The sequence below is a fragment of the Chiloscyllium plagiosum genome, chromosome 19 (genome assembly GCF_004010195.1).
Source record: "Chiloscyllium plagiosum isolate BGI_BamShark_2017 chromosome 19, ASM401019v2, whole genome shotgun sequence".
Classification (NCBI taxonomy): Eukaryota; Metazoa; Chordata; class Chondrichthyes; order Orectolobiformes; family Hemiscylliidae; genus Chiloscyllium; species Chiloscyllium plagiosum.
The window spans coordinates 48,823,010-48,849,978 of record NC_057728.1 but is presented as its reverse complement, the minus strand read 5'-3'; the positions used below and the strand labels follow the sequence as shown (position 1 = coordinate 48,849,978).

General features: G+C 39.2%; 1 protein-coding gene across 1 annotated transcript in view; it reads left to right on the top strand.

The window, feature by feature from the left end:
* The window catches only part of LOC122559769 (cathepsin E-like), a 27,310-nt gene extending 7,729 nt beyond the window's left edge, over positions 1-19,581 (top strand). Inside the window, exons 2-9 of the mRNA XM_043709769.1 lie at positions 1,787-1,970; positions 2,349-2,466; positions 4,237-4,355; positions 10,727-10,926; positions 11,670-11,792; positions 14,611-14,752; positions 19,035-19,133; positions 19,254-19,581. Of these exons, the coding sequence (XP_043565704.1) occupies positions 1,787-1,970; positions 2,349-2,466; positions 4,237-4,355; positions 10,727-10,926; positions 11,670-11,792; positions 14,611-14,752; positions 19,035-19,133; positions 19,254-19,445 (1,177 nt within the window). The 3' untranslated portion in view covers positions 19,446-19,581. The remainder of the gene's footprint in view (positions 1-1,786; positions 1,971-2,348; positions 2,467-4,236; positions 4,356-10,726; positions 10,927-11,669; positions 11,793-14,610; positions 14,753-19,034; positions 19,134-19,253) is intronic.
* Positions 19,582-26,969: the final 7,388 nt, after the last annotated feature.

Below are 26,969 nucleotides of genomic sequence, written 5' to 3'. Positions count from 1 at the left end.
CTGCGCTTTTCCGAAAAGTCGATTCTCCTGTTCCTTGGATGCTGCCTGACCCGCTGCGCTTTTCCGAAAAGTCGATTCTCCTGTTCCTTGGATGCTGCCTGACCCGCTGCGCTTTTCCAGCAACACATTTTCAGCTCTGATCTCCAGCATCTGCAGCCCTCACTTTCTCCTCTCATGGTACCATGTAAACATAGCAGGGTCTACCTTTGAACTCAATTCGCCCCATTTTAATCAACTCTAGAGCATTAATTTAACTTCCAGAGTGTTCCCACTGCATTTGGTGCCTCTTTTGAGGATGAATTTCCCTGCTGAGCTGATCTTCCTGCAGAAATATAGCTTTAATGTCAATTGATTAAGACTGCCAAATATTTGTTGCAAGAACATTTGCAAAATTGTTTTTTCTGCTATCAGTGAATCTACATTTTATATCTTGTTTCCCTAGTTTTGCTTCAAAACTTCATGCCACTAACCTTGCTTTAGCCTTACAAGTCATGGTTTCTGAAGAATGATGCCTGACAATTCCTCTTTGGTTGGTAAATTAGTGATAATTAATCCAACCCTTGCAATTAGCCACGCAGAGACATATACTCAAGGGTTTCTGGACAGTGCAGGTGAGGAATGCCCATTGATCCACCTCCCCCTCCAACTGTAGTATCCAAACAGCTTAAAACTATGACCCCTCGTGTTAACAATTTCTGTAAGCCTCTGATTGGACAATAGCTCTTGGGGTCAGCCTCTGCCTATAATCAGGTGGTCTGGTGGCAACTATTTAATTGGAAAAGTATGGCCCTGGGTCTCACAGCTGGGGAGGTGAAAACTTTCCTGCCCACATGGTGGGAATTCTGCTGACTAAAATTCAGCCCTGGTCTTTGAGAGAGTGGCTGCCCATCATCAGGGGCTGTTAATATTTAGCTGCCATTCAGGCAGGACATAGAAGAGATCATAAAATGATTACAGTGTATAAGGAGACCATGTCCATGTTGACTTCCTGCAGGTCAGGTTTGAGAGGAGATTTGATAGAAGTGTTAAAAATTATTACTGTGATATTGATCTAAGGTGATTGCCAAAACACCCAACAATGGCATGCAGAAAGTTTGTTTCACATTGCAAGTGGGGGTCTGAAATATACTTCATGCTGAGGGTGTGAAGGAGGCAAATCCATTTGAGATTTTCGACAGGGTCCGCTAGTCGCACATGTCCACCCTCCAGCATGCGATTTCTTTCCTCCTCAGGTGCCTATTCACTTTGTTTTTGAAAGCAACCATTTCTATGGAACCCCAGCTTTTCAAATCTGTTCACGCAACTTAAACCACTGGTATCATTCTCAGAAATCTTTTCTACTCCCTTTCCAAAGCATTCATAGCCTTCCTAAAATATAAATCCCAGATTTTGATGCAATACTCCCGAACAGAATTTTAGAAAGGTTCATGATTACTTCTTTGCTTTTGTACTCTAAGCTTCTGTAACTAGTACCCATGCACCTCTTATCCAATTTCTCAATTCAATATTGCCAAGGACCTCTTGATGTCACACTTTTGATTAATCACTTTAAAGGGTATTTTCCAAGATACATGGACAAAAATGGACAACAATTTCCTGCGTTTTCAGTAAATAAACAATGTGTAGTACAAAATGATCTCAAGGATGAGAAAATAATGGGAGAGCCAGTGAAATATTTGAATTGGTAGCATCTTAATATGTGAAGAACATGAATGTGTTTTGTGATCTGTATCTTGCATTTGTTCAAGTGCGATGTATTTATTTGAGAATTTAATGTATTTTACAGGATTCCTCTAATTCGTTTTAAGACAATAAGGAGATTGCTCAGAGAAAGAAATGAACTAGAAGAATTTCTCCAAAATCACAATTCAGATGCCTTTTTCCGCAAATACAATAGCTGTTATCCTTCTGAAGTTTTAATGATGCAAGATATTGGTGTCACTTCAGAGCACTTATCAAATTATATGGATGTAAGTTATCTTTAAAAATGACTGGAGATAAAAAGAGATGCCACTGTTGAAAATCTGAAGTAAAAACAGATCAGCTGCCCAATTTTCATTTTCCATGATCCAATTCACAAAAGCACTTTACATCCAGATGGTAAATTAGAACTCTACCCTGTTGAGTCAATCTGAGAAGTGAATGTAACTAGGGAATAAAGTTATGAAACCTGAAGGTAGGGTTTATTAATGATATCCAAAACTGAGGGAGTGGTAGCTAACATGGGATAGCATCTTCTGGAAGCAATTCTGTGGCATTCAACAGGAGACCTTTTAGATTTGAAGAATTTACTGTCAATATTTAAGATGGTGCAGTGGCTTTATTTTATTGTGTCTTTGAACACTTAGGCCCAATATTATGGAGAGATTAGTATTGGAACTCCACCGCAGACATTTACTGTAGTGTTTGACACTGGCTCCTCTAATCTCTGGGTGCCTTCAGCCTACTGCATCAGCAAGGCATGCGGTGAGTAAAATCAAAGTTATATCAATTTATGTTCTGATCAGAAATGATTATAACTGATGTCAAATGGAAATGTAGACTTGCAGTATGTTGCTGGTTTCAAACCAACAACAGATGGCAATCCTATTTTAACTTTCATCATTATTGAAACAAATCTGTTTGGGGTCTCTCTAAGCAATGCTCGTCAACTTACAAATTTCGCCTTCGTGGCTAGGTCCATATTTTTGCTTACAAATGAATAATTCTTTGCGGAATTTTACTTGTTTGCTTCTCCATCCTTCCTGGTTGGAAGTTAAATGTAAGTATGGACCGAAGTCTTCTGGTCTCTGCATTGTTGGAGACCCCTGTAGGAATTGCATGGGAAGTTTCAATTTCTAATGGGAAATTTCCCTGCTCCCCAGATATTTCCAAATCTAGAGTTACAGACTTGAGACAGTTTGTGATACTTACCTGGTCATCACCCAGGAAATGTCAGACAAATCAAATCCTACAACCTCTGGTTAACTACCTCCCAAAAACTCACATTGACAGCCCCGCCCCAATGCAATACTCAGTGCTTGACTATTCCCCTGACTGTCCCCCAAATCCCCCTCACACCTGACTATCTCCTGACTGATTGATTAGATTTGATTTATTGTCATCTGTACCTAAGTACAGTGAAAAGCTTTGTTTGTGAGCAGTACAGGTAGATGATAGTAAGCAAGGACATACAGATCGTTGGGTGAAAAAAACTTGGACAGAGTGAGAGTTACAGGTTTTTCTTTACAGGATGTGTATAAGGCAAGAACAATATTAACAAAATGAACATGATTTGAAGTCAGAGTCCATTCAGCAATCTAATTACAGCAGAGAAGAGGCTGTCCTTGAACCTGCTGACTATCCCTAACACAGCCCTGATCCCTGACCTGACCCAACTATGCTTGCTGTCCACCCTCAGCCCTGACTAGCGCCAATTACCCTGTGCCACTCATTTAGCTAACCTAAACCTGACTGACCCCAAATCTAACTTTCCCAATTGACTCATTCCAATCAGAATGGATTAACCCCCATTATGACTGGACATGACAATCCCTCCTGCCCTGACTCAACTACTCCCTGTCCCACTTCATTAGCTCCCAGTCTACTCACTTTCCAGCCTACCTTTTATAAACAAAAACAGAAATTGCTGGAAAGGCTCAGCGGGTCTGGCAGCATCTGTGAAGAGAAATCAAAGTTAACATTTCGGGTCAGGTGACCTTTCCTCAGAGCCCGTGTAAATGTGCTTAGACAGGGAGCAGACCTTGGTAACCAGAACAGGTACTTCAGCTAAGTACATTATAGATAGTGTGGGAAGACAATGTCTTCTTCTGCACTGAGTGTCAGCTGACTGGACACCAATTCCTGTAATTTCCTCAGCTATCCTATTTATCGCATATTACTGTACCCATCTGTAAACTTGTCCACTTACCTTCCCTCACCTACTCTATTCACCAACATCCATTCACCATTCCACTAATATTTTCACACGAGACCTTTAAATTTATGTTACTGGAACAAAAATGTAATAACAAGGGAGGAAGTAAACTTTGCGGATAAATTTGTAAGTAATACCAAGATGGACAGCGAGAGGGTTTCCTAATACCAATAACTTCTTTAAATATATAAAATGTAGGAGAAAGGCCAAAGTGAACATAGGTTCCTTAGAAGATGAGGCTGGGGAAATAATAACAGAGAACCAGAAAATGGCAGAAGGATTAAATATTGTATATAGTATCCATTCTTTTTTCTTTCTAGAACGACATCGACGCTTTCAATCATTTTTCTCATCATCATATTCTCCCAAAGGAAACTCTTTTGCCATACGATATGGCACTGGGCAACTCATGGGAATGATGGGTAAAGATAAAATCACAGTAAGTTGGATTACAACTATTACTAACGTGTAAAGAATCTCAATAATCACACAGGAGACAAGCATTGTTTGAGTTGACTCTGTAATAGATCTAAATAGGTTTACCCAAAGGGGTGGGGTGGGTGGGTGTGAATCTGGCTGGTCTGTGCCAGTGAATTTAAAGATGGGGAACACTTAACCAAAGCAGATGGTGAGTCCACCTCTTTCACACCCACCCCAGGCCTGTACCCAATCTAATGAGGGTTGGGTAAGGCAGTCTGTTAACCCCCATGCTCAGCGTGTCCCTTAATAAGGACCTCATTCCATGTCCTCCCCAATAATATGTGCAGCTGGGGATGGCAACCAGCTGAACAGTTTGTTGCTTGGGCAAAGGCAGGAAGGTAACGGGAGGTACTTTCTTTGATGTGACTCCTGTGGGCATTGGGAGCACCAATTCCCTTCATGGTACCCCCCCTCCCCCATATGCATTCCCCCCCCCCCTGAAATCTGGTCCCTCACTCCCTCCTGGGTGAGGTAAATTTCCTTCCCAAAACAAAATGCACATGGAAGTCTGGTGTGTACATTCTTCCCTCCTGCAGTCCCAGTAGCAGCTGCTGCTGCTTCTGGCATTGCTGGGATTACAGAGCTACACCCGATCAAATTGCCTGGCAGGTCTCAGATGTGGGACTGAGGTTCCACTCCTACCTCATTAAACGCATATTAACATGGTGGAAGCTGCAAGAGTTAAAGTCAGCATGGTGCCAGCAGACTTTCCAACTGAGTCATAGAGTCATAGAGATGTACAGCACAGAAGCAGACCCTTCGGCCCAACCCATCCATGCCGACCAGATATCCCAACCCAATCTGGTCCCACCTGCCAGCACCTGGCCCATATCCCTGCAAACCCTTCCTATTCATATACCCATCCAAATGCCTTTTAACTGTTAGAATTGTAATAGCCTCCACCATTTCCTCTGGCAGCTCATTCCTTATACATACCACCCACTGAATGAAAAAGTTGCCCCTTTAGGTCTCTTTTATATCTTTCACCCTCACCCTAAACTGATGCCCTCTAGTTCTTGTCTCCCCCACTCCAGGGAAAAGACTTTGTTTATTTAACTATCCATCTCCATCATGATTTTATACACCTCTGTAAAGTCACCCCAGCCTCTCCCTATAGCTCAAATCCTCCAACCCTGGCAACATCCTTGTAAATACTTTCTGAACCTTTTCAGGCTTCACAACATCTTTCCGATAGGAAGGAGACCAGAATTACATGCAATATTCCAAAAGTGGCCTAACCAATGTCATGTACAGCCGCAACATGACCTCCCAACACCTGTACTCAATACTCTGACCAATAAAGGAAAGCATTCCAAACACCTTCTTCATTATCCTATCTAACTGTGACTCCACTTTCAAGGAGCTATGAACATGCACTCCAAGGTCTCTTTGTTCAACAACACTCTTAAGGACCTTAACATTAAGTGTATAAGTCCTGCTAAGATTTGGTTTCCCAAAATTGAAGCACCTTGCATTTATCTGAATTAAACTCCATCTGCCACTTCTCAGTCCATTGGCCCATCTGATTAAGATCCCGTTGTAATCTGAGGTATCCTTCTTCGCTGTCCACTACACCTCCAATTTTGGTGTCATCAGCAAGTTTACTAACTATACCTCTTATGCTCACATAAATGAAGAAAGGTAGTGGACCCAGCACTGATCCTTCTGGCACTCCACTGGTCACATGCCTCCAGTCTGAAAAACAACCCTCCACCAATACTCTCTGTCTTCTACCTTTGAGCCAGTTCTGTATCCAAATGGTGAGTTCTCCCTGTATTCCATGAGATCTAACCTTGCTAATCAGTCTCCCATGGGGAAGCATGTCGAACGTTTTACCGAAGTCAATGTAGATCACATCTACCGCTCTGCCCTCATCAATCCTCTTCGTTACTAATCCAAAAAAACTCAATCAAGTTTGTGAGACATGATTTCCCATGCACAAAGCTATGTACACTATCCCTAATCAGTCCTTGCCTTTCCAAATACATGTACATCCTTTCCCTCAGGATTCCTTCCAACAACTTGCCCACCACCGACATCAGGCTCAATGGTCTATAGTTCCCTGACTTGTCCTTACCACCTTTCTTAAACAGTGGCACCATGTTAGCCAACCTCCAGTTTTCTGGCACCTCCCCTGTGACTATCGATGATACAAATATCTCAGTAAGAGGCCCCGCAATCACTTCCCATAGCTTCCCACAGAGTTCTAGGGTACATTTGATCAGGTCCTCAGGATTTATCCACTTTTATGCGTTTCAAGTCATCCTGCACTTCCTCCTCTGTAATATGGACATTTTTCAAGATGTCACCATCTATTTCCCTACATTTTATATCTTCCATGTCCTTTTCCACAGCGAATATTGATGATGAGGTACTCTTGTTATATCATTTCTGAAGGCTTCCCATTTTCCAGCCATCCCTTTAACTGCAAACATTTGCCCCCAATCAGTTTTTGAAAGTTCTTGTCTAAAACCTCAAAATTTGCCCTCCGCCTATTTAGAACTTCAACTTTTAGGTCTGGTCTGTCCTTTTCCATCACTATTTTAAAATTAATAGAATTATGGTAATTGGCCCCAAAGTGCTCCCTCACTGACAGCTCAGTCACCTGCCCTGCCTTGTTTCCCAAGAGTAGGTCAAGTTTTGCACCTTCTCTGGTAGGTACATCCACATACCGAATCAGAAAATTGTCTTGTACACACTTAACAAATTCCTCTCCATCTAAACCCTTAACAGTATGGCAGTCCCTGTCTATGTTTGGAAAGTTAAAATACCCTACCATAACCACCCTATTGTTCTTATAAATTACTGAGGTCTCCTTATAAATTTGGTTCTCAATTTCCCTCTGACTATTGGGGGGTCTATAATACAATCCCAATAAGGTGATCATCCCTTTCTTATTTCTCAGTTCCACCCAAATAACTTTCCTGGATGTATTTCCGGGAATATCCTCCCTCAGTACAGCTGTAATGCTATCCCTTATCAAAAATGCCACTACCTCTCCTCTCTTGCCTCCTTTTCTGTCCTTCCTGTAGCACTTGTATCCTGGAACATGAAGCTGCCAGTCCTGCCCATCTCTGAGCCATGTTTCTGTAACTGGTGGAATGGCAGAGATTATGATGAGGTCCTCATCATGAAATTCATCTCTGTGTCTTTTATTTTTCCTATTTATTTTTTTCAATGAATAGGTTTACATTTAAAACTTATCTTAACTGGACAATGTGAACAGTTAGATCATTGAAATGTATCTCAGTCGTATTTTCACTGTTGCATTTTTGTTTAATAAATGATAAATAGCTTCAATGACATATGTCAAATTGTTTTTAGTATAAATTATTATCGTCCTCAACAATATGCACAGCTTTGAACCATTGAAAAGGCCAAATACTTTCATTTAGGCCATCAGAAAGGATTGAACATAAAATGTTCTTTCTTTTGCAGGAAAGAAGCAATAATTTCTGTAATAGAAATAAAATAGTGCAGACACTGGAAATCTCAAACAATCACAGAAAATGCTGGTGAAACTAAACAAGTCTGGCAGGAACTGTGGAGAGAGAGAGAGGCAGTTAACATTTTGAGCTCAGTATGACTCTTTCAGAAATGTTGAGAAGAAGTCATATTAGACTTGAAACATCAGCTCTATTTCTCCCTCCACAGATGCTACCTGGCCTGCTGAGGTTGCAATCAATTTTATAATGCTTCAAATATGTTCAGTGCTGTACTGCATGATAGTGAAGAAAATTAACATATAAACCCAGCAGAATGAAATTGATGCTGGTGCATAGCAATGCATTTCTCCATGAGTTTTAAAAAGTTCTTTCTCTCTCTCTCCCTCCTGCACTGTCCTCACCATATGCTTCCTTTGTCTGTTTTTCTCCCTTTTAAAAGGGATGTTGTTTTGACTTTTTTCTTTCCAAAGTTCCAAAACAATGCAATGGCATATAAAACAATAATTGCTGCCCTTGGAATTCGAGGAAATCACCTCCAACGCCTAAAATACCTCAAAAAAGGAATATTTGTTACAGCCAGAAATATTTCCTATCCGACTAGAGGGCATAGGTTTAGGGTGAGAGGGGAAAGATACAAAAGAGACCTAAGGGGCAACATTTTCACACAGAGTGTAGTATGTGTATAGAATGAGCTGCCAGAGGAAGTAGTGAAGGCTGGTACAATTGCAACATTTAAAAGGCATTCGGATGGGTATATGAATAGGAAGGGTTTAGAGGGATACAGGGTAGATGCTTGCAAATGGGATTTAGATTAATTTAGAATATCTGGTTAGCATGGACAAGTTGGACCAAAGGGTCTGTTTCCGTGCTGTACATCTCTATGACTCTATGACTCTATAAGTTCTTGCTAATTTAGTTTTATTCTCTCTTTTATTGCTCTGATTCAATTTCATTCAACTCATTTATTACCCGTAGTTTTCTGTTTCTCTGCTTTTCGTATGTATACTTTCCTTTCTCATATATTACTTACTTGTCATAGCTCCACATAGGATTCAGAGTATGCTTGTGAATGTATCAAACTTGGCTTAAAGGCAGGTGACAGAGGGTGATGGTGGAAAGTTTTTTTTTTGGACTGGAGGCTTGTGGCCATTGGTGTTCCCAAGGAACAGTGCTGTGTCCACTTTTGTTTGTTATTTATATAAATGATTTAGATGAGAACATAGAAGACATGATTAGTAAGTTTATGGATGACACCAAAATTGGTGGTACAATGGACAGTGAAGAAAGTTTTCTAAGATTATAAGGAGATCTTGATCACTTGGGTCAATGGGCTAAAGACTGGCAGATGGAGATAAATTTGGATAAATGTGAGAAATTGTATTTTGGTAAAACAAACAAGGGCAGGACTAATACAATTAAAAGTAAGACCTTGTATAGTGTTGTAGAACAGAGATATCTAAGGGTTGAGGTACATATTCTTTGAAGTTTGCATCACATATAGATAAGGTGGTTAAGAAGGTGTTTAGCATGTTTGTCTTCATTGCTCAGACCTAGAGAGGCATAGTGGCTCAGTGGTTTACACTCATGCCTCACAGCACCAGGGACCCAGGTTTGATTTCAGCCTCGGGCAACTATCTGTGTGGAGTTGGCACATTCTCCCCGTGTCTACGTGGGTTTCCTCTGGGTGCTCCGATTTCCTCCATAGTGTTAAGTACATTAGTCAGAGGGAAGTGGGTCTGGGTGGGTTACTCTTCGGAGGGTTGGTGTTGACTTGTAGGGCCAAAGGGCCAGTTTCCACACAGTAGGTGGTCTAATCTAATCTTTGAGTATAGGCATTGGGATGTTATGTTGAGGTTGTACAAGACATTGGTGAGGCCTCTTCTGGAATATTCTGGTCGCCCTGTCATAGGAAGGATACTATTAATTTGGAGAGGGCTCAGAAAAGATTTACCAGGATGTTGCTGGGAATGGACAGTTTGTCCATAAAGAGACGCTGGATATGCTGGAACCTTTTTCACTGGAGTGCAGGAGGTTGAAGGGTGACCTATTGAGGTTTATAAAATCATGAAGGGTACAGATAAGGTGAATGGCAGGTGTTTTTCCCCTATGGTGGGGAATTTTAAGACTAGAAGGTGTATTTTCAAGGTGAGACCAAAAGGATTTAGAAAAAAGGGGTAGTTTTTGTTTACACAGTGTGGTTCATGTGTGAAATGAGCTTCCAGAGGAAGTGGTAGGTGTAGGTACATTTGCAACATTTAAAAGATATTTAGCTAAGTCCATGAATAAGAAATGTATGGAGGATATGGGCCAAACGCAGGCAGGTGAGACTAGTTTAGTTTGAACTTATGGTTGATGTGGACTAGTTGGACAGAAGGGTGTGTTTCCGTGCTGTATGACTCTACCGACTGTATTTACTTTTTCATTATAGTTAATCTACGTTATTTTCCTGTTCAATTAATTGCCTCTAAGACTCATATACTTTGAGTCTATTCCCCATGATGATTGCAACATTGCATAGTATCTCTTTCTACTTAAAAATGTGGCTATCATGTATTTTGGTAGAGTCTGGATAGTATTCTGTTTATCAGTTCAAAACTGTATGAAGGCTAATGGAATAAATACCAAGACAGCATTTGCATTAACTTCATTAAAGCATTATATTTTAATCTTGTTTTTAGTATAGTAGTTACTTTGAACTATTACATAGATACTGTGATATGCAGACTATTTATTTTAGACCCAAAAACACGTGAAATAAGATAAATATTTTGTGTAAATGGCTGGAAGGTGAATATGCCTGTCAGTTTTCAGGGTTCAGTTCATTGCATTATGTGGATTTCAGACTTCTAAATACCCACCCATAATTCTTCTTCATTCTTCATAGATTGGAAACATTACCATAAATGGACAAGAATTTGGGGAATCTATCTATGAGCCAGGTTCGACATTTACTGTTGCACATTTTGATGGTATTTTAGGTTTAGGATATCCATCTTTAGCTGAAGGTGATGCCATTCCCGTGTTTGACAGAATGATAAACCAGAGACTGTTGGATAAACCCATGTTTTCCATCCTAATAAACAGGTTTGTTTTACATCTCTATTATATTAAATCAAATGGTGTTTATAAGGCAATTATCTACACCTTAAAGAAAATAAGCAAAAATGTGTATGGCTATTCTTAATGCTTTCTGTAAATGACAAATGGAATATGTATTTGCATGTGCCCACAGCAATCACAAACATTGTCTGATAATGAAGACATTTAACAGCAGGCAATACGAAATGCACTTCTGCATTGCGATGTTGAACATGCAGAAAAACATCCAAAAGAGGAATCAATATAATTTGATAAGAATGACCTTGATCTGTTCTTACAGACCCCATGATCTTAGGCACATCTACAAGGGAACAAACTCTGTCAGATTAAATAATGACATTTTTCTCTTGAGAAACTTGTAGGGATATAATGCTGTTTTTTGGCAACCACACTATTCCCCCAGTCCAAGGCCACCTCTTCTTCAAACAGAAACCTTAGATTTCTACAGAAGCAAGTTTCCACAAATCAATCCTATCTTTCCAGCCAGTCATGGTAATATCACAAATGGAGCATATAAATGCCAACTACACTCTTAATTTTAATTTAAACTGAATAATTGTGTGTTGAGGCAGATTTATAAAAAGGGCCACAAAATAATACAAGTACAAGTTTCTGAAACAAATATGCAATTTAAATGTGCATTTTTGTTAATATAAAAATTCTGCAGTTTTTGTTTTTAACATGAAGCCTTTTTCATTTCTACACTAAGCATGTTTTTGTATTCCTAGAGAAATAGACAGTGAAAATGGTGGTGAATTGATCCTCGGAGGCATTGACCAATCACATTACACAGGCCGAATTAATTGGGTCCCTGTCTCACAACAGGCTTACTGGGAAATTGAAGTGCAAAAGTGAGTGTGAAAATATTACTATAAAGCATCTGTAAACTCCCTGAAATGTACTACTACATGAGCAGTGTGCAATTATTGACTTGATACATATTGATGTATGAAACATGTGGAGGGGGCAGTTGGCTCAGTTGGTTGATTTGTAAGGTAAAGTGCTATGAACAGTATAGGTTTAATTCTCAAACCTGTCTGAAGTCATCATGAAGATCCCACCTTCTCAACCATGCCCCTTTCCAGAGGTACGGTGACCCTCAGATTAAATTTAGTATCAATAATATCTCTGTCTCTCTTGCTCCCTATTGAGATATCAATTCTCTGTGGCTACAGTGACTATCTCTGGGGTTTGATTAGATTAGATTAGATTACTTACAGTGTGGAAACAGGCCCTTCGGCCCAACAAGTCCACACCGCCCCGCCAAAGCGCAACCCACCCATACCCCTACATTTACCCCTTACCTAACACTACGGTCTCTGGCGCTGTGAGGCAGCAGTGCTAACCACTGTGCCACCATGCCGCCCACCACCATCATATGAAACCAATCAGAAATATTATTGTTAAGGAAGGCTGGTTAACCTTTATAATCAGTTAAGTTATGCAAATTTAAGCTTATTTTGTGACGATGCTGCTCCTTTAACAAGGCTGTGTTGTCCTTAGTTTTTTTTCAAAAGTGTTGAAATGTCTGGCTTGATTTACCTGAAGAAGTTCTAAGTTAAAAAGAACACTTATACAATGAAAGGGGAGTGGCCAGTTCTCCCAGCTGAATTTTTCTCTGGTTTGGTTTGTTTTGTTTTGGGTTTAGCAGTCTGGCTGATCAGAGCAAGCAGTCAGTCAGTTTTGAGGCTGCTGGTAAAATGAAACAGCTACATGGAAGAATGTGTTCATGCTGAATTTCTCTGCCATCTCTCTCTCTCTCTCTCTCTGACATCTCTTCTGTCAGACCCTGTGTTTGATTATACCTTTTTTTGCCAAGGGGTGTTTATGGGGATTGTTGTAAATATTTGGAACAGGATCATTAAGTCGGGATAGTCTGTTGGGTTTTCGGATAGATTGATTGATTCTATATTTTGTTCTCTTTTGTTAGTGTTTCATTCAGTAGTCTTGAAAATAAATTATGTTTTGTTTAAAACTAAGTGGTTGGGCCAGCTGCATCACTCCTGGAATATCCACCTCATACCTACTTAAAGCAACCACAAAATTACAGTCTGGGCTACTTTCTTGAAATGTTTGAGGGGCCTAGCCTGGTCCATAACAATTTATATAATTGTAATCAGGAGCCAACAGTGAATCCTAGTTAGATCAATCATTCCCGCTTCTAGTACATCCTTTTCAATGGCAAATAGAGTGGCTGTTCTGATATTATTCAGCATAAGGGTATTGTATTATAATGCTTATGTTATAAGAGGTCTGGACTAATGAGACAGAGACATGAAATCAAACAGCAGCTGGGGAATAGCATCAGAAATGGCAATCATTGAAACTGCTAGACTGTCATGAAAGCTCATCTAGTTCACTAATGTTTTTAAGGAGGGAAATCCCCCTGGTGTGACTTATGTGTGAGTCCATAGCCACAACAAGATGAGTAATTCTTAACTGCTTAAATGTTCAAACAGGTCCATAGCACCACTTTCCCAAGGGCAATTAGAAATTGGCATTGAACAATAGCCTTGCCATGCAGTGATGCAGGCAGCCTGTGAATTAATTTTTAAAAATCATGATTACCAGAGATGGAGATTTATTTTTGATAACCTGTACTTCAGAAAATTTGAAGTGAGGGAGTGTGAGGTAAAATATGAGTTAAGATTTTTTTTACACAGCAGCTTGGGTATGCCTACTGCAACAGTAAGTTGCATTTACATCAGGAAAATTTTCCTGAGAATGAATACAGGTGCAAACTCCTTCAATTCTATCCATCCCTAAATGAAGAATGAATGATACAAATATAGACATGTCTGGTGATATAGCTAAATCATTGAAGTCAAATGTTTCATTTATTCTTTCATCTCTTTATACTTTGCCCCAACAAATGCAATAATTTTGATCTGGGCAATTTTCTCCCCATAAGTAAACCCTTAACTCCAGGCTCTGCGCACAGCTTTGAGTTGTTTGATCAGATTGGCCTAGATTTTGGCAGGATGCATTTTCTATACACGGGAATTGTTTTGAGTTTGGGAAAGACAGAAGAATGGATTTAAAGAATGCATTACATTTTGGAGTTCTGAATCACAATTTCTGTGGGATGTGGTTATGACTGCCCTGTTTGAGGTGGTGGGGACATATCCCCATTGCAGGGAGGGGGTGATGGTCCAATTGTGATCAAAAGGGAGGTCTGATGATTTGGATGGAAGAAGAAGAGATAGATCATCGGGTAGGGGTTTACTGGCTGGCTTGTTGGGCCTCATGAAAACAATTCTATTCCACCTGGGCCCACAAGAAATGTTGTAAAGGCATTTACCTCATTTTGCCTACTGGGTTTCCTGAGGCTTGGGAAACATGGCTGACACAATTTTAAAAGTAGACAGAAAGCCTCATTATAATATTTGAAAAATTGGTCTCATGCTCCTTGTTCTCCCCTCATTAAAACCAGAAGTGATAATTTTGGCATGGGTTTCTATTTCTGATTTTGTGAATTTTAACTGACATGATGCCAAGTTGCCCATTACTGGGAGTTAAAATTCAGCTCTATGATTCATCAAAGTATCAATTTGTTATCTGAGATCAAAGTCTGTATCTGAATTACCAGTACGTTGATCAAATATAGGTCTACATATATTGTGCCTGTGGTTCAGGGATTACTTACATTTTGCAATGCTTTCTATCCAGAATAAAATATAACAACATTATCACCTGTCAGAATGGGTGTTCTGCAATAGTTGACACTGGAACTTCTTTGATAGCTGGTCCTCCGAGCTCAATAAGAAATATGTTTCCTAATTATAAAGAATTTCAGCTTGGCCGGGGAGAGGTATGTATTTTAACTTGATGTTTGTTGAATTGATCATATCTGTTTCATTTTATAAGAAATAGAAATGTGTAGTGTTTCATGCTGAATTCTAATTGTTCAGGCAAATCAACACATAACTTAAGTGATATTTGAAACATAAAAGAATGGATTTTCCAAGCAGTGGCAATTACATTCAGATTGCCACTCTTATGCTAATTTCTTTCATTAAGAAAGAGCTCCACATTTCAGGAAGGAGATTCTGGTTACAGCTCCTGCATAAATGGGGAATGTACTTTAAATCTAATAGCTCATTCAAGCCACACCACCTTTTTCATGGCATTAATTGCTATGCTCTGTGATTAAATGTCCAGCAGCGCTGGCAGCCATTTTGAAAGCTCCTGTGAAAGAGTAAGTATATAATGTAAGTGCAAGATTAGGGAGCCAGGTGAGTAAGGGCATCATGTAGGCAGAATGGCAACTAACAGGTAGGTAGGGTGCCAGATGGATAAGGTGCCTGGGTACAAGCTGGGAAGTGTACCAGGTAAGTGATGTGTTTGGGGTACGTCAGAATGGACTGAAGTATCATGTTTTGTGAAGAGAGGAGGTGTGAAGGTCTGGTAAGGAGGAGGGGGTATTGGGCGTGGTGGTGGGGTAAGTTGTCAGATCCGGGGATTGAGTAAGTCTGTTGGGCCCTGGTAGTGGGGGGTGCTATTGGGGTTAGAGGGTGTAAAAGGATAGCTTTCAGCTACACTGCAGAACTAACTACCTGTGCATCAGAAAATCTGGGTCCTGATATTCTAAAAATAGATAGCTATCATATTTTTGAAATACAACTTGAATATTTATCTGCACAGTTAACTTTTGCCATTAAAACATTTGGGAGGTTTAAAATTAGGTTGTGACAGTAGTTACAAAATCATTTCTTGTTTCTGGATTATGGTTCATGGGATTCTCAATGGAATCACTGTGGCACCTCCACAATTTGAGTGACTTTTTTTTATAATAGAATTAACTATTCATCATTTTTCAAAGTTTAGCCAGATTCCGTAGTTATCAAACCAACTGATATTGCATTTCTGTATAAAATACTTAAGATATATCAGACAACTTATGGCAATAGCAAATATTAACAAAAAGAAGCAGGAGCAAATTACTACTGGAATTTGTACTGAAAACAGAAAGTGCTGGAGATCACAGCAGGTCAGACACCTTCCATGAATGATCTTTTGTTTTCATTAACAAAGTGAAATTGGCTTTTCTTCTGAATCTGTGAAAGAGTAGACTGCAGTTTGTGAAACAGAGCCATACAAATGGACAACACTTAGAGTCATAGAGTCAAAAGACCCTTCGGTCCAACCCGTCCATGCCAACTCAATCTAGTCCCACCTGACAGCACTCGGCCCATATCCCTCCAAACCCTTCCTATTCATATATCTATCCAAATGCCTCTTAAATGTTGCAATTGTACCAGTCTCCACCATATCCTCTGGCAGCTTATTTCATACACATACCACTCTCTGCGTGAAAAAGTTGCCCCGTAGGTCTCTTTTATATCTTTCCCCTCTCACCCTAACCTATGCCCTCTAGTTCTGGACTCCCCAACCCCAGGGAAAAGACTTTGCCTATTTATCCTATCCATGCCCCTCATAATTTTGTAAACCTCTATAAGGTCACCCCTCAGCCTCCGACACTCAAGGGAAAACAGCCCCAGCCTGTTCAGCCTCTCCCTGTAGCTCAGATCCTCCAACCCTGGCAACATCCTTGTAAATCTTTTCTGAACCCTTTCAAATTTCACAACATCTTTCCAATAGGAAGGAGACCAGAATTGCATGCAATATTCCATCAGTGGCCTGACCAATGTCCCGTACAGCCGCAACATGACCTCCCAACTCCTGTACTCAATACTCTGACCAATAAAGGAAAGCATAACTTAGCTGAGTTAATTTATTTCTACAGTTATAATCTGTCAATTGATTTTTAAGTTTTTTGCTTCTTTAATATAATGCAACTCTTGATCACAGTCCTCTGCATTGTTTCTGATTAGACATCTGCATAAAATGGGAAAAGTCAAACTATTTCATTCAACTGAAGTTCCTGCTATGTCAAATGTTTGCTCACATTTGAACAGATAATTTATGATGTTAAAAAAATGCAAAAAAGGCATGTTAAAAGACCAGCTGGTTCATTCAACCTGCCTTATTAAGGCATGATGAAATTTCTTCCCCTCCCTCCCTTCCCATCCATCTACATATAAGGCACACACTCTCCTGGAAGAAAGTGAGAGATAAAGAAATCATGGGAGAGTTTAAATAAATCTCTGAAAAAAACTTCTTGTATACATCTGATGGTAATCAATTTAACTATGGAAGGCTATGCTGGGGCTGAGTATCAATGATCCACCTTCATTCTTATAGGTAGATAAGTTTACTTCTCATAAGAACCTGCTTAGTTAGCAACAAATTGTCCATTATTGTTCAGGGCAATAACTTAATTCAGACTTCTATGGTAAAGAAAAGTTTTCTCACATCTAACTTACTTGTACTTAAGATACATATTTCTATTATCCTAATCTATCTAGCTTTTGGATTGTACTTATTCTTTTCATTGTTTTAAAGATCTTAATCAGGTCTTCATGAAGTTTATGCTTCTCTAAAGTAAAATTACCATTTCCCTTAAACACCCTTGTCCTCCCCAAGGAATGTTTTAGCAATAATTCTTGCGTATTTTTGTACTAAGCTTGCAGCACTGATTGTGGACCATCAATGTCCTATGGATTATAACCCGAGGTCCTTCTCCTATCAGAAAATTTGAGCAAAAGAGACCTTAATCTGTAGAGACATCCCTGGAGTTCTTCCTACATAGATATATAAAATGTAGCTATTATATCTAAATTTGCTTGCCAAAATTATTTTCATCTAAAGTCCTATAAACATAACCATTGCATCCAGTTCTCTCTAGACATGTTCATCCCAGATTATTGAGAATAACTTATCCCAGATTCTACTAATGGCCAGGCCATCTGAAGTCCTCACTTTCTCCATGTCCAGTAGGAGCTCTTCTGTCCACAAGAGAGCACCTAGTTCCATACCCAGCAAAATAATCTGCCAATCAGTTTCACAGGACTGATTCTCATTTAGTAATCTATCATGTGAAGCTTTGTCAAAAGGCTTTTGAAAATCAGAATACATAATGTTGATCTGACTCCCAATATCTACTGTTACGATATGGGTAAACCCCGCCCCCCTTGCTAATTTAAGCCCACAACACAGAAATGATTTAACCTATTTTGTAATCTGTTTAAAATTGAGAGGCAAAGAACTGTTTGAAAAGTCAATATTTAAAGTAAAAACTAACAACTTTTAAAAAATCTAACAGAGAATAATTAATTAACAATTATCTACAACTCCTTTGTCTCATCTATATTTTACCTCCCCTCTACAATACTAGTCTGATAAAACCCCCAATTAATATTTACCAGAAAATTCAAATTTCAAAACCAGCCAGCTGTCGAATCTTCTCTTTGTATCTTCCTCTGATTTATTTTCTTCTTGTTCGTGATTTCTGTTTCACAGGTCATTGATAGATAAAGGTATCTTTAAGAGAGCCATTCTACGGGAAGTCTGCAGATGTTGGTGGCTTGACAGTTCTTCCCTCAACTGTTCAAGTTTTCCTGGTCTTATCCCCCAAATTTTCAGATTGTTTCATTGGTTTTTAATATTGTCAATATACTAAATTCAAACTTGATTGGAGGTTGGTATTTTGGGGTATAATTTAAACTGATTGGCCAAATTCAAATTTATTTTTGTCTTGTAGCAACTCAGCTAGTGCGAGCTGCTGGACCAAATGTTACATTATAAATTCCCCAGCAGTCTGAGTGCTTGCTAAGTCCTTCACTCTCTTAAAAGGTACAGTACACTTCTCTACCTTCATAATACTACCAACTTTGTAACTTGAACATAAAATCCAATTATGTTGATGAAATATGACCTTTCTATCCAGTCGCTAAAATGACCTTCCCCAATAGCCCTTCTCTGTCCCGGTGATTGCCTTTAATACTTCCTCCAACAACTTGGATATTACCAAAGTTATGTTCTTTTGAATAACTTGGGGTAACTACAAGCAAAGCTAGCAGCCTAATCTGTTTCGCAATGTTTCAACAATTTTAGATAGGATTGTATTTTATATCCATTTTGTACTTAAATAAAACAATATATAAAAAGAGAAGCCCATTCCTAAGTAAAGTAATTTTAAAATGTTTCAAATGTATATTTTCACACATGTATATTTGTTTCTTAATTGTTAGCTTAAGGTAGAATGCAGAAAAATTCCCCAGCTGCCAAGCATGACTTTCACTATTAAAGATGTGGAATATACATTGGAAGCACAAGACTATATTAAAAAGGTATCCCTTTCAACTGGATTATTTATTTTGGTTAGAGAATATTACTATAACACGTTACTATAAATAAAAAGTGTGCAGTTTCTTGTGACATTAAAATATGTCTTTTTTGTTCTTCTCAAGTTTCACGATGAACAGGAAATGTGCCTTTATGGATTCCAGGCAATAAATATGTACTCTTCTAAAGGACCTCTTTGGATTCTGGGAGATGTTTTCCTTGCAAAATTCTACACCATTTTTGACCGTGAACGTAATCAAGTGGGATTTGCTAAATCTCGACATGCAGTGAACAGTGGAGAGAGTGCAGTGGATTGAAATATCAGAAGTGAACTGTACCTATTTATTATCAGTAAAATTGTCTTTAATGGTTGAATGGTACAAAGCAATATTTCATAGCGTTTTTCAAATGAAAAATTTGTACTCAGTTTTACCAAAATAAAAATAATCAATATATAATCAATATAAACTCTCAGGCCTACAGAGACTACATTCCACAGCATAAATGCAAATGGAAAGGTGGAAGTATTTGCAATATCTTTCAGCAGAAATGGCAAACAAATGGTCTCCTCCTGAGATCCCAAACATTAAAGATGTCAGTCCAAACAATTTCATAAGGAACTGGATAGAATAAAGACCACAAAGGTTGATAACATTTTGGCTTTAGTACTGAAGATTTGTGCTATGGAGCTAGCCAAGTTGTTGGGATACAGCCACAAATTGGAATCTATCCCACAATGTAGAAATTGCCCAGTTATGTCCAATCCACATGAAGGTAATCCAAATCCAATCCAGCCATTTATAGACTCATTATTCCATGATTCTTATTTAATTGTTTAATTATTAGAGAGTGATGCAAGGTGCAATTGACAGTGCTATGAGGAGCAGTTATCTAGCACCAACTTGCCAAAGACCTTTAGTTTGGGTTTAGCTAGTACCATCTGACCCTGGATTACATTACAGCCTTGCTCCAAACACAGACAAATAAGCTAAATTCAAGAGGTGGGTTGAGAGTTATAGTTTTTAATAAGAACATTCTCCATTGCTGAAGTCGTAACTCTCAACAGAGAAAATGGATCAGATGGTCATGATTGTTGGAGGTCATCACTGGCAAGACAATATCTCAGGAGTCCCCTCGGATATTTATATTTTGTAACCTGTTCAGAAATGTTATTGAGCACCGCTGGAGCGGGTTGACTTTCAGGATCAGAGGTAGGACACTACCATTACATCACAAGACTCTTCCTTTCCCTAGGATAGTTATTTCTAATCAACTTGTCCAGAGATTATACGCATCTGGAATAGGTCTCACTTGAACAGAGGTAGAGACAGTGCCACTGTGCCAAAAGAACCCCCTTTTCCCTAGGACAGATTTTCCATTCATCTGTTCAGATGTTTACGACACACCTCTAGAGCAGGCAAGCTTGAACCCAGGTCTCTTGGCTCAGAGAAAGGTAGACTACCACAGCCTCACAAGAGCTCTATTTCTCCTAGGATAACTTTTTAAAAATTTCACCTATTTTCTAGCACCTCCCCCCCCCCCCCCACCCACCCACCTCCTCATTAAAAGGTCAGAAATGGAGATACTCACCAGTGATTGAAGGTGTTCAGTGCAATTGGCAGTTCCTCAAACAATGACGCCAGTTGTACGTCCATGCAGCAAGACTGGGCAACATTCAGGCTTTGGCTGATAAGTGATAAATAACATTTTCATCATAAAAGTTCCAGGTAGTGACCATTTCCAACAGAAGAGAACCCAACCATCTCCGCTTGATATTTAATAGCATTACCATCGATACATCTCCTTCTTTGAATATCCTGTTCTTGAACAAAGCAAAGCATTGACCAGAAATTTAACTGAATCACATATAAATACTGTGGACACGAGAGAAGGCTAGAAGCTTGAAATTCTGTGGCTGGTAACCCATCTTCTACTACCCCAAATTCTGTCCACCATTTACCCGGCACAAGTTAGGAGTGTAAACAATTGTCTCCAGGTGCCTTAGAGATTGCAATACCAATAACCTCTTAATTGATTGCACCCATTCCCCATTTTAAATATTCAATCCTTCCAACACCAATGCAGAGTGACTACATTGTGTGCCATTTACAAGATAGGAATTGCCAAGGCTTCTTTGACAACAAATTCTAAACTAGTTACTTTTACCTCTGTTAGAAGAAGGACAGCAGTTCTTTTGCAAGTTTCCCTTCAAGACACAGATCATTCTGAACTATATTACCAGTCTTTCATTGTTGCTGGGTCAAATTCCTGGAGTTATATTCATAACAGCACTATAGGTATACCTATACCACACGGACTGAAGTGGTTTAAGGAGGTGGGTCATCACCAGCTTCTAAGGATAGTTAAGTATGGCTTTGGCAGCAATGATTATATCTCATTAACAAGTAAAATAAGAGAGCCATTATAACTTCCACCACCAGCTAATTTTTGATAATTGAGAAATCAGGTGAATTGCCAACAGTACAGGATATTGTTCCCAGACCAGAAAGAATGAGAAAATAAGGTAAATCAGAATAAAGTCATAACTTGAATAACCATATGTGGAGAAATCACTTAGGAGCAAGGAGCCAACACAACTATGGATATAGTGTAACCAGTAGATGAATCAACTCCAGGCATATCAAAGGAGACAGATGACCACTGCCTAACAAGAGGCTCCAATTGACACAAAGGATCAATTTGTGGGCTGGGGTGGAGGAGCAAGAAATGTGCCAATTATTTTTGATACATCGCTATCAAAATATTATCATATGTGTAATGAACCCAGCTGTTCTTAACAGTGGACAAATCAGATTTCAAAGTGAAAATGGGTTTGATAGATCAAACATTTTATTTTTTAAATTTGGTTACCACCATGGTGGTCAATTAATAAACATATTCACATGAGGCTGCTGGGTACTTTTAAAAAAGAACATAACTTTATCACACAAAAGCAAAAAAAAACTATATTTGCATTTAAGAAAATTTGGAAAGATTATATCTTAAACAGCAGAAAAGAAAAATTCAACTTTTTTTGCAATAATATTCTTTACAGATTCTTAACAACAGTATTACAACCATCTCAACTGTTCAATCTCTACTCAACTGAAGGGATTGCAAGCATTTCATTTTGGATGGACGCTGTCAAACCTGCTAAATTTCTCTTGCATTCACTGTTTTGTTACTCTTTCACCTCTACTTTACAATTGAGTTCTGAAACAATAATAATATTCTACAAATTTACATTGTACATACATTCATACAGTGTATATAAGTATATCCAATTCCTTCTTTTAGATTAAGCATGAAAGCTAAAAAAAAAGTGCATTCTGACAATGACTGGGCATTTGATGTTTACACAGGTAATGATTTGTCTTTTCTACTTGGAATAGCATAGTACTGGTAGAGTAGCCAATGTCAGAGCGAATAAAGGCTGGGGAGGAAAAGGGGATCGATCTTGTGTTCTGTGTGACTTGGTGGGAAGAGACTAAGAAGGGTTAGGTATTGGGGAATAATGGCTTATGTATAAATAAGGTCAAGCGTAGATACTGCAAGAACCTTGAGGCTAAAGAAAGATGTGAGGGGATGGAATTTAAACAATCCTTCAAAGACATTTGTCTCAAAATTAAACCTGTTTAACCTCATCCTTACCAATCTGCCAGCTGACACATCTGTTCATGACAATATCAGTAAGAGTGACCACCGCACAGTCCTTGTGGAGACAAAGTCCCACCTTCACATTGAGAATAACTCTCACCGTGCTAAATGGGACAGAGTTCAAGCAGATCTAGAACCTCAAGGATCGGCATCCATGAGGTGCTGTGGGCCATCAACAGCAGGAGAATTATACTCCAATCAACCTGTAAACTCATGGCCTGGCAAAACCCCCACTCAACCATTATCATCAAGCCAATGTATCAACCCTGGTTCAATGGAGAGTGCAGGAGGGCATGTCAGGAGTAGCAGCAGGTAAACCTAAAAATGAGCTGTGAACATTACTACTTGCATGCTAAGCAGCAAGTGATAGAGCTAGATGATCCCACAATTAACAGATCAGAACTAAGCTCTGCAGTCCTGGTGTTCCCATGTATCTGCTTCCCTTATCCTTTTTGACAGTTCTGGGTTTGGAAGGTGCTGCATAAGGTACTTCTGCTGTGCATCTTGCAGATCACGTGCACTACTACTAGTGATCATCAAAGAAAGAAATGGAAGCTTGAGGATGTGGTGCCAATCAAGTGGGCTGCTTTGTCTTGAATAGCGTCAAGCATCTTGAGTGTTGTAATGTTATTTACAAAACACCGTGCAAGGACTGTAACAAACACTACATTGCTCAAACAGGCAGAAAACTAGCCACCAGGATACATGAACATCAACTAGTCACAAAACGTCAAGACCCTCTCTCAGTAGTATCCTTCCATACCGATGAGGAAGGACACCACTTCGACTAGGACAACACATCTATTCTCGGATAAGTCAAACAGAGACACGCATAAGAATTCCTAGAAGCATGGCATTCCAACCAGAACTCAATCAACAAACACATCGGGTTAGACCCCATCTACCACCCCCTAAGAAAAAACAGGAAATGACATCACCACATGAAATGATGTCACCACAGGAAATGGCATCACCAAACCAAAGAAACCTAAACATATAAATAGAAAGCAGGAATTATTAACAGTGCTTCACCCAGAAGCCCACTGAAGATGTTACCTAGTAGGGTGACAAAACGTCTGGAAATGAACCTTCCAGCTCAGCAAGCAAACCTACATCCAGAACCTCAACCTCAGCTACAAATCTTCTCAAAACTTGCTAATTTCTCAATGTTTTAATGTTAAAATATTGTATAGTTCTGAAAAGAAGAAATTATAGATATGATTAATGTCTTCAATTTCTTTTATGTTGAAGGCTAGTTTCTTCTTAGCCTATGTATTTATGCCTTTTTTAAGATTCAGCTGACATCTGTATTTATGTTGTGATAAAAGGTAGATAATATGTATTATCATTTTTGTGAGTCAGATTTTAAAACAAAGGTAGAGGAACTTTGTCAGTTCCGTGAAGGATTTTTTAAACAGGTCAAAAGTCAATTGGACAGTCACCTAAGTGCATCTGTTTTAAGAAGTCTTATGTTTGCAGCTGCCTATGGATTTAATTGATATGATGTTTATACTGGTGCGTTTATGACAGATTGAGCTTTGTTTTGATTTCAGATCAGAAGAGTTGACAATTCAGTTCAGAATAAAATTTTTCCTGGCAGGGGTATCAAGTTTTCACAATTCAGATCAGGGGAACCAGTCACCTCTGCAGACGTGTTTTCTAGTCTGTGGAACTTCTAAGCCAGGTGAGCTTGCATTGAAGTATTCAAGTTGTTAGACTGAGAAAGTTGCAATCCTTCAGAATTGGGAAAAGTTAATATATGCAGACTTAGAAATCAGAAAGTAATTGCAGAAATGTCTCTGCAGTTCATGAAAAAAAGTAAAAGATTAAAGAGTTGAGATAGGAGTATAAAATCTCTGGATCTTAGTATGTGTAATGGATAGTGTTGAGAAACAGGTCAAAACTTTGTTTTGCTGTTTGCGTTAAGATTTTTCTCAGCAGTTTACTATATCTATATTCCTTTTTTCCCTAAGTAAGAGGACCAATTTAAGGAAGAAATACGTAATAATTGACCCAAAGCCCTGCCACTAACAGTTATTATCAGAAATTATTGTTATCACCATACGACCATAAGACATAAGAGTGGAAGTAAGGCCATTCGGCCCATCGAGTCCACTCCACCATTCAATCATAGCTGATCGGCATTTCAACGCCACTTACCCGCACTCTCTACGTATCCCTTAATTCCTTGCGAGATTAACAATTTATCAATTTCTGCCTTGAAGACATTTAATGTCCTAGCTTCCACTGCGCTCTGTGGCAATGAATTCCACAGGCCCACCACTCTTTGGATGAAGAAATGTCTCCTCATTTCCATTTTAAATTGACCCCCTCTAATTCTAAGACTGTGCTCACAGGTCCTAGTATCCCCACCTGACGGAAACAAATTCCCAGCGTCCACTCTTTGTAAGCCATGCATTATCTTGTAAGTTTCTATTAGATTTCCCCTCAACCTTTTAAACTCTAATGAATACAATCCCAGGATCCTCAGCCTTTCATGTATGTTAGACTTACCATTCCGGGATCATCCGTGTGAATCTCCGCTGAACACGCTCCAGTGCCAGTATGTCCTTCCTGGGGCCCAAAACTGGTCACAGTATTCTAAATGGGGCCTAACCAGAGATTTATAAAGTCTCAGTAGCACATTGCTGCTTTTACATTCCAACCCTTTTGAGATAAATGACAACATTACATTTGCTTTCTTAATCACAGATTCAACCTGCAAATCAACCTTGAGAGAATCCTGGACTAGCACTCCCAGATCCCTTTGTACTTTGGCTTTATGAATTTTCTCACCGTTTAAAAAAATAGTCCAAGCCTGTATTATTCTTTCCAAAGTGCAAGACCTCACATTGAATTTCATCAGCCATTTCTTGGACCACTCTCCTAAACTTTCAGCAGCCTCCCCACCTCCTCAGAACTACCTACCTATCCACCTAACTTCATATCATCGGTGAACTTCACCAGAATGCCCCCAATCTCTTCATCCAGATCATTAATATATAAAGTGAACAGCTGCAGCCCCAACACTGAACCCTGTGGGACACCACTTGTAACTAGCTGCCATTCTAAAAAAGAACCTTTTATCCCAACTCTCTGTCTTCTGTCAGACAGCCAATCCCCAATCCATGTCAGTAGCTCACATCGAACACCATGGGCCCTCACCTTATTCAGCAGCCTCCCGTGAGGCACCTTATCAAAGGCCTTTTGGAAGTCTAGGTAGATAACTTCCACTGGGTTTCCCTGGTCTAACCTACTTGTTACCTCTTCAAAGAATTCTAACATGTTTGTCAGGCATGACCTCCTCTTAATAAATCCAAGCTGACTTGTTCAAATCCGACCTTGCAATTCCAAGAATTTAGAAATCTCATTCTTAACGATGGATTCTAGAATTTTACTAACAACTGAGGTTAGGCTAATCGGCCTATAGTTTTCCATCTTTAGTCTTGATCCTTTCTTGAACAAGAGGGTTACAACAGAGATTGTCCAATCATCTGGGACTTTCCCTGACTCCAGTGATTTTTGAAAGATTACAACCAACGCCTCTGCTATTTCTTCAGCTACCTCTCTCAGAACTCTAGGATGGAACCCATTGGGGCCAGGAGATTTATCAATGTTTAGACCTTTTAGCTTTTCTAGCACTTTGTTTTGTAATGGCTACCATACTCAACTCTGTCCCTCGACTCTACTTAATTGTTGGGATATTACCCATGTCTTCCACTGTGAAGACTGACACAAAGTAGCTGATTTCCCAGTGCTCTTGGCCACTTTATAGGCTCTTTCTTTTTCAATGACACATTTCCTGTCTTCCTTTGTCAGCCATAAAGTTAAAAATCACACAACACTAGGTTATAGTCCAACAGGTTTAATTGGAAGCACACTAGCTTTCTGAGCGTCGCTCCTTCATCAGGTGATAGTGGAGGACTCAATCCTAAAACAGCCATGGCTGTCTAATCCCCCTCCAGATAATCTTTCTTTTCTTTGGGATGAACCTCTGTACTGTGTCCTCAAATACATCCAGAAACTCCTGCCATTCGTGCTCTGTCTTCCCCACTAGGCTCTGTTTCCAGTCGATTGTTGTCAGTTCCTCTCTCATGCCCTTGTAATTTATTTTAAACATTTATTTTAAAAAGTTAAGAAAAAATACAAGAGTAAATAGCTTATTGATATATTGAAACTGTAAT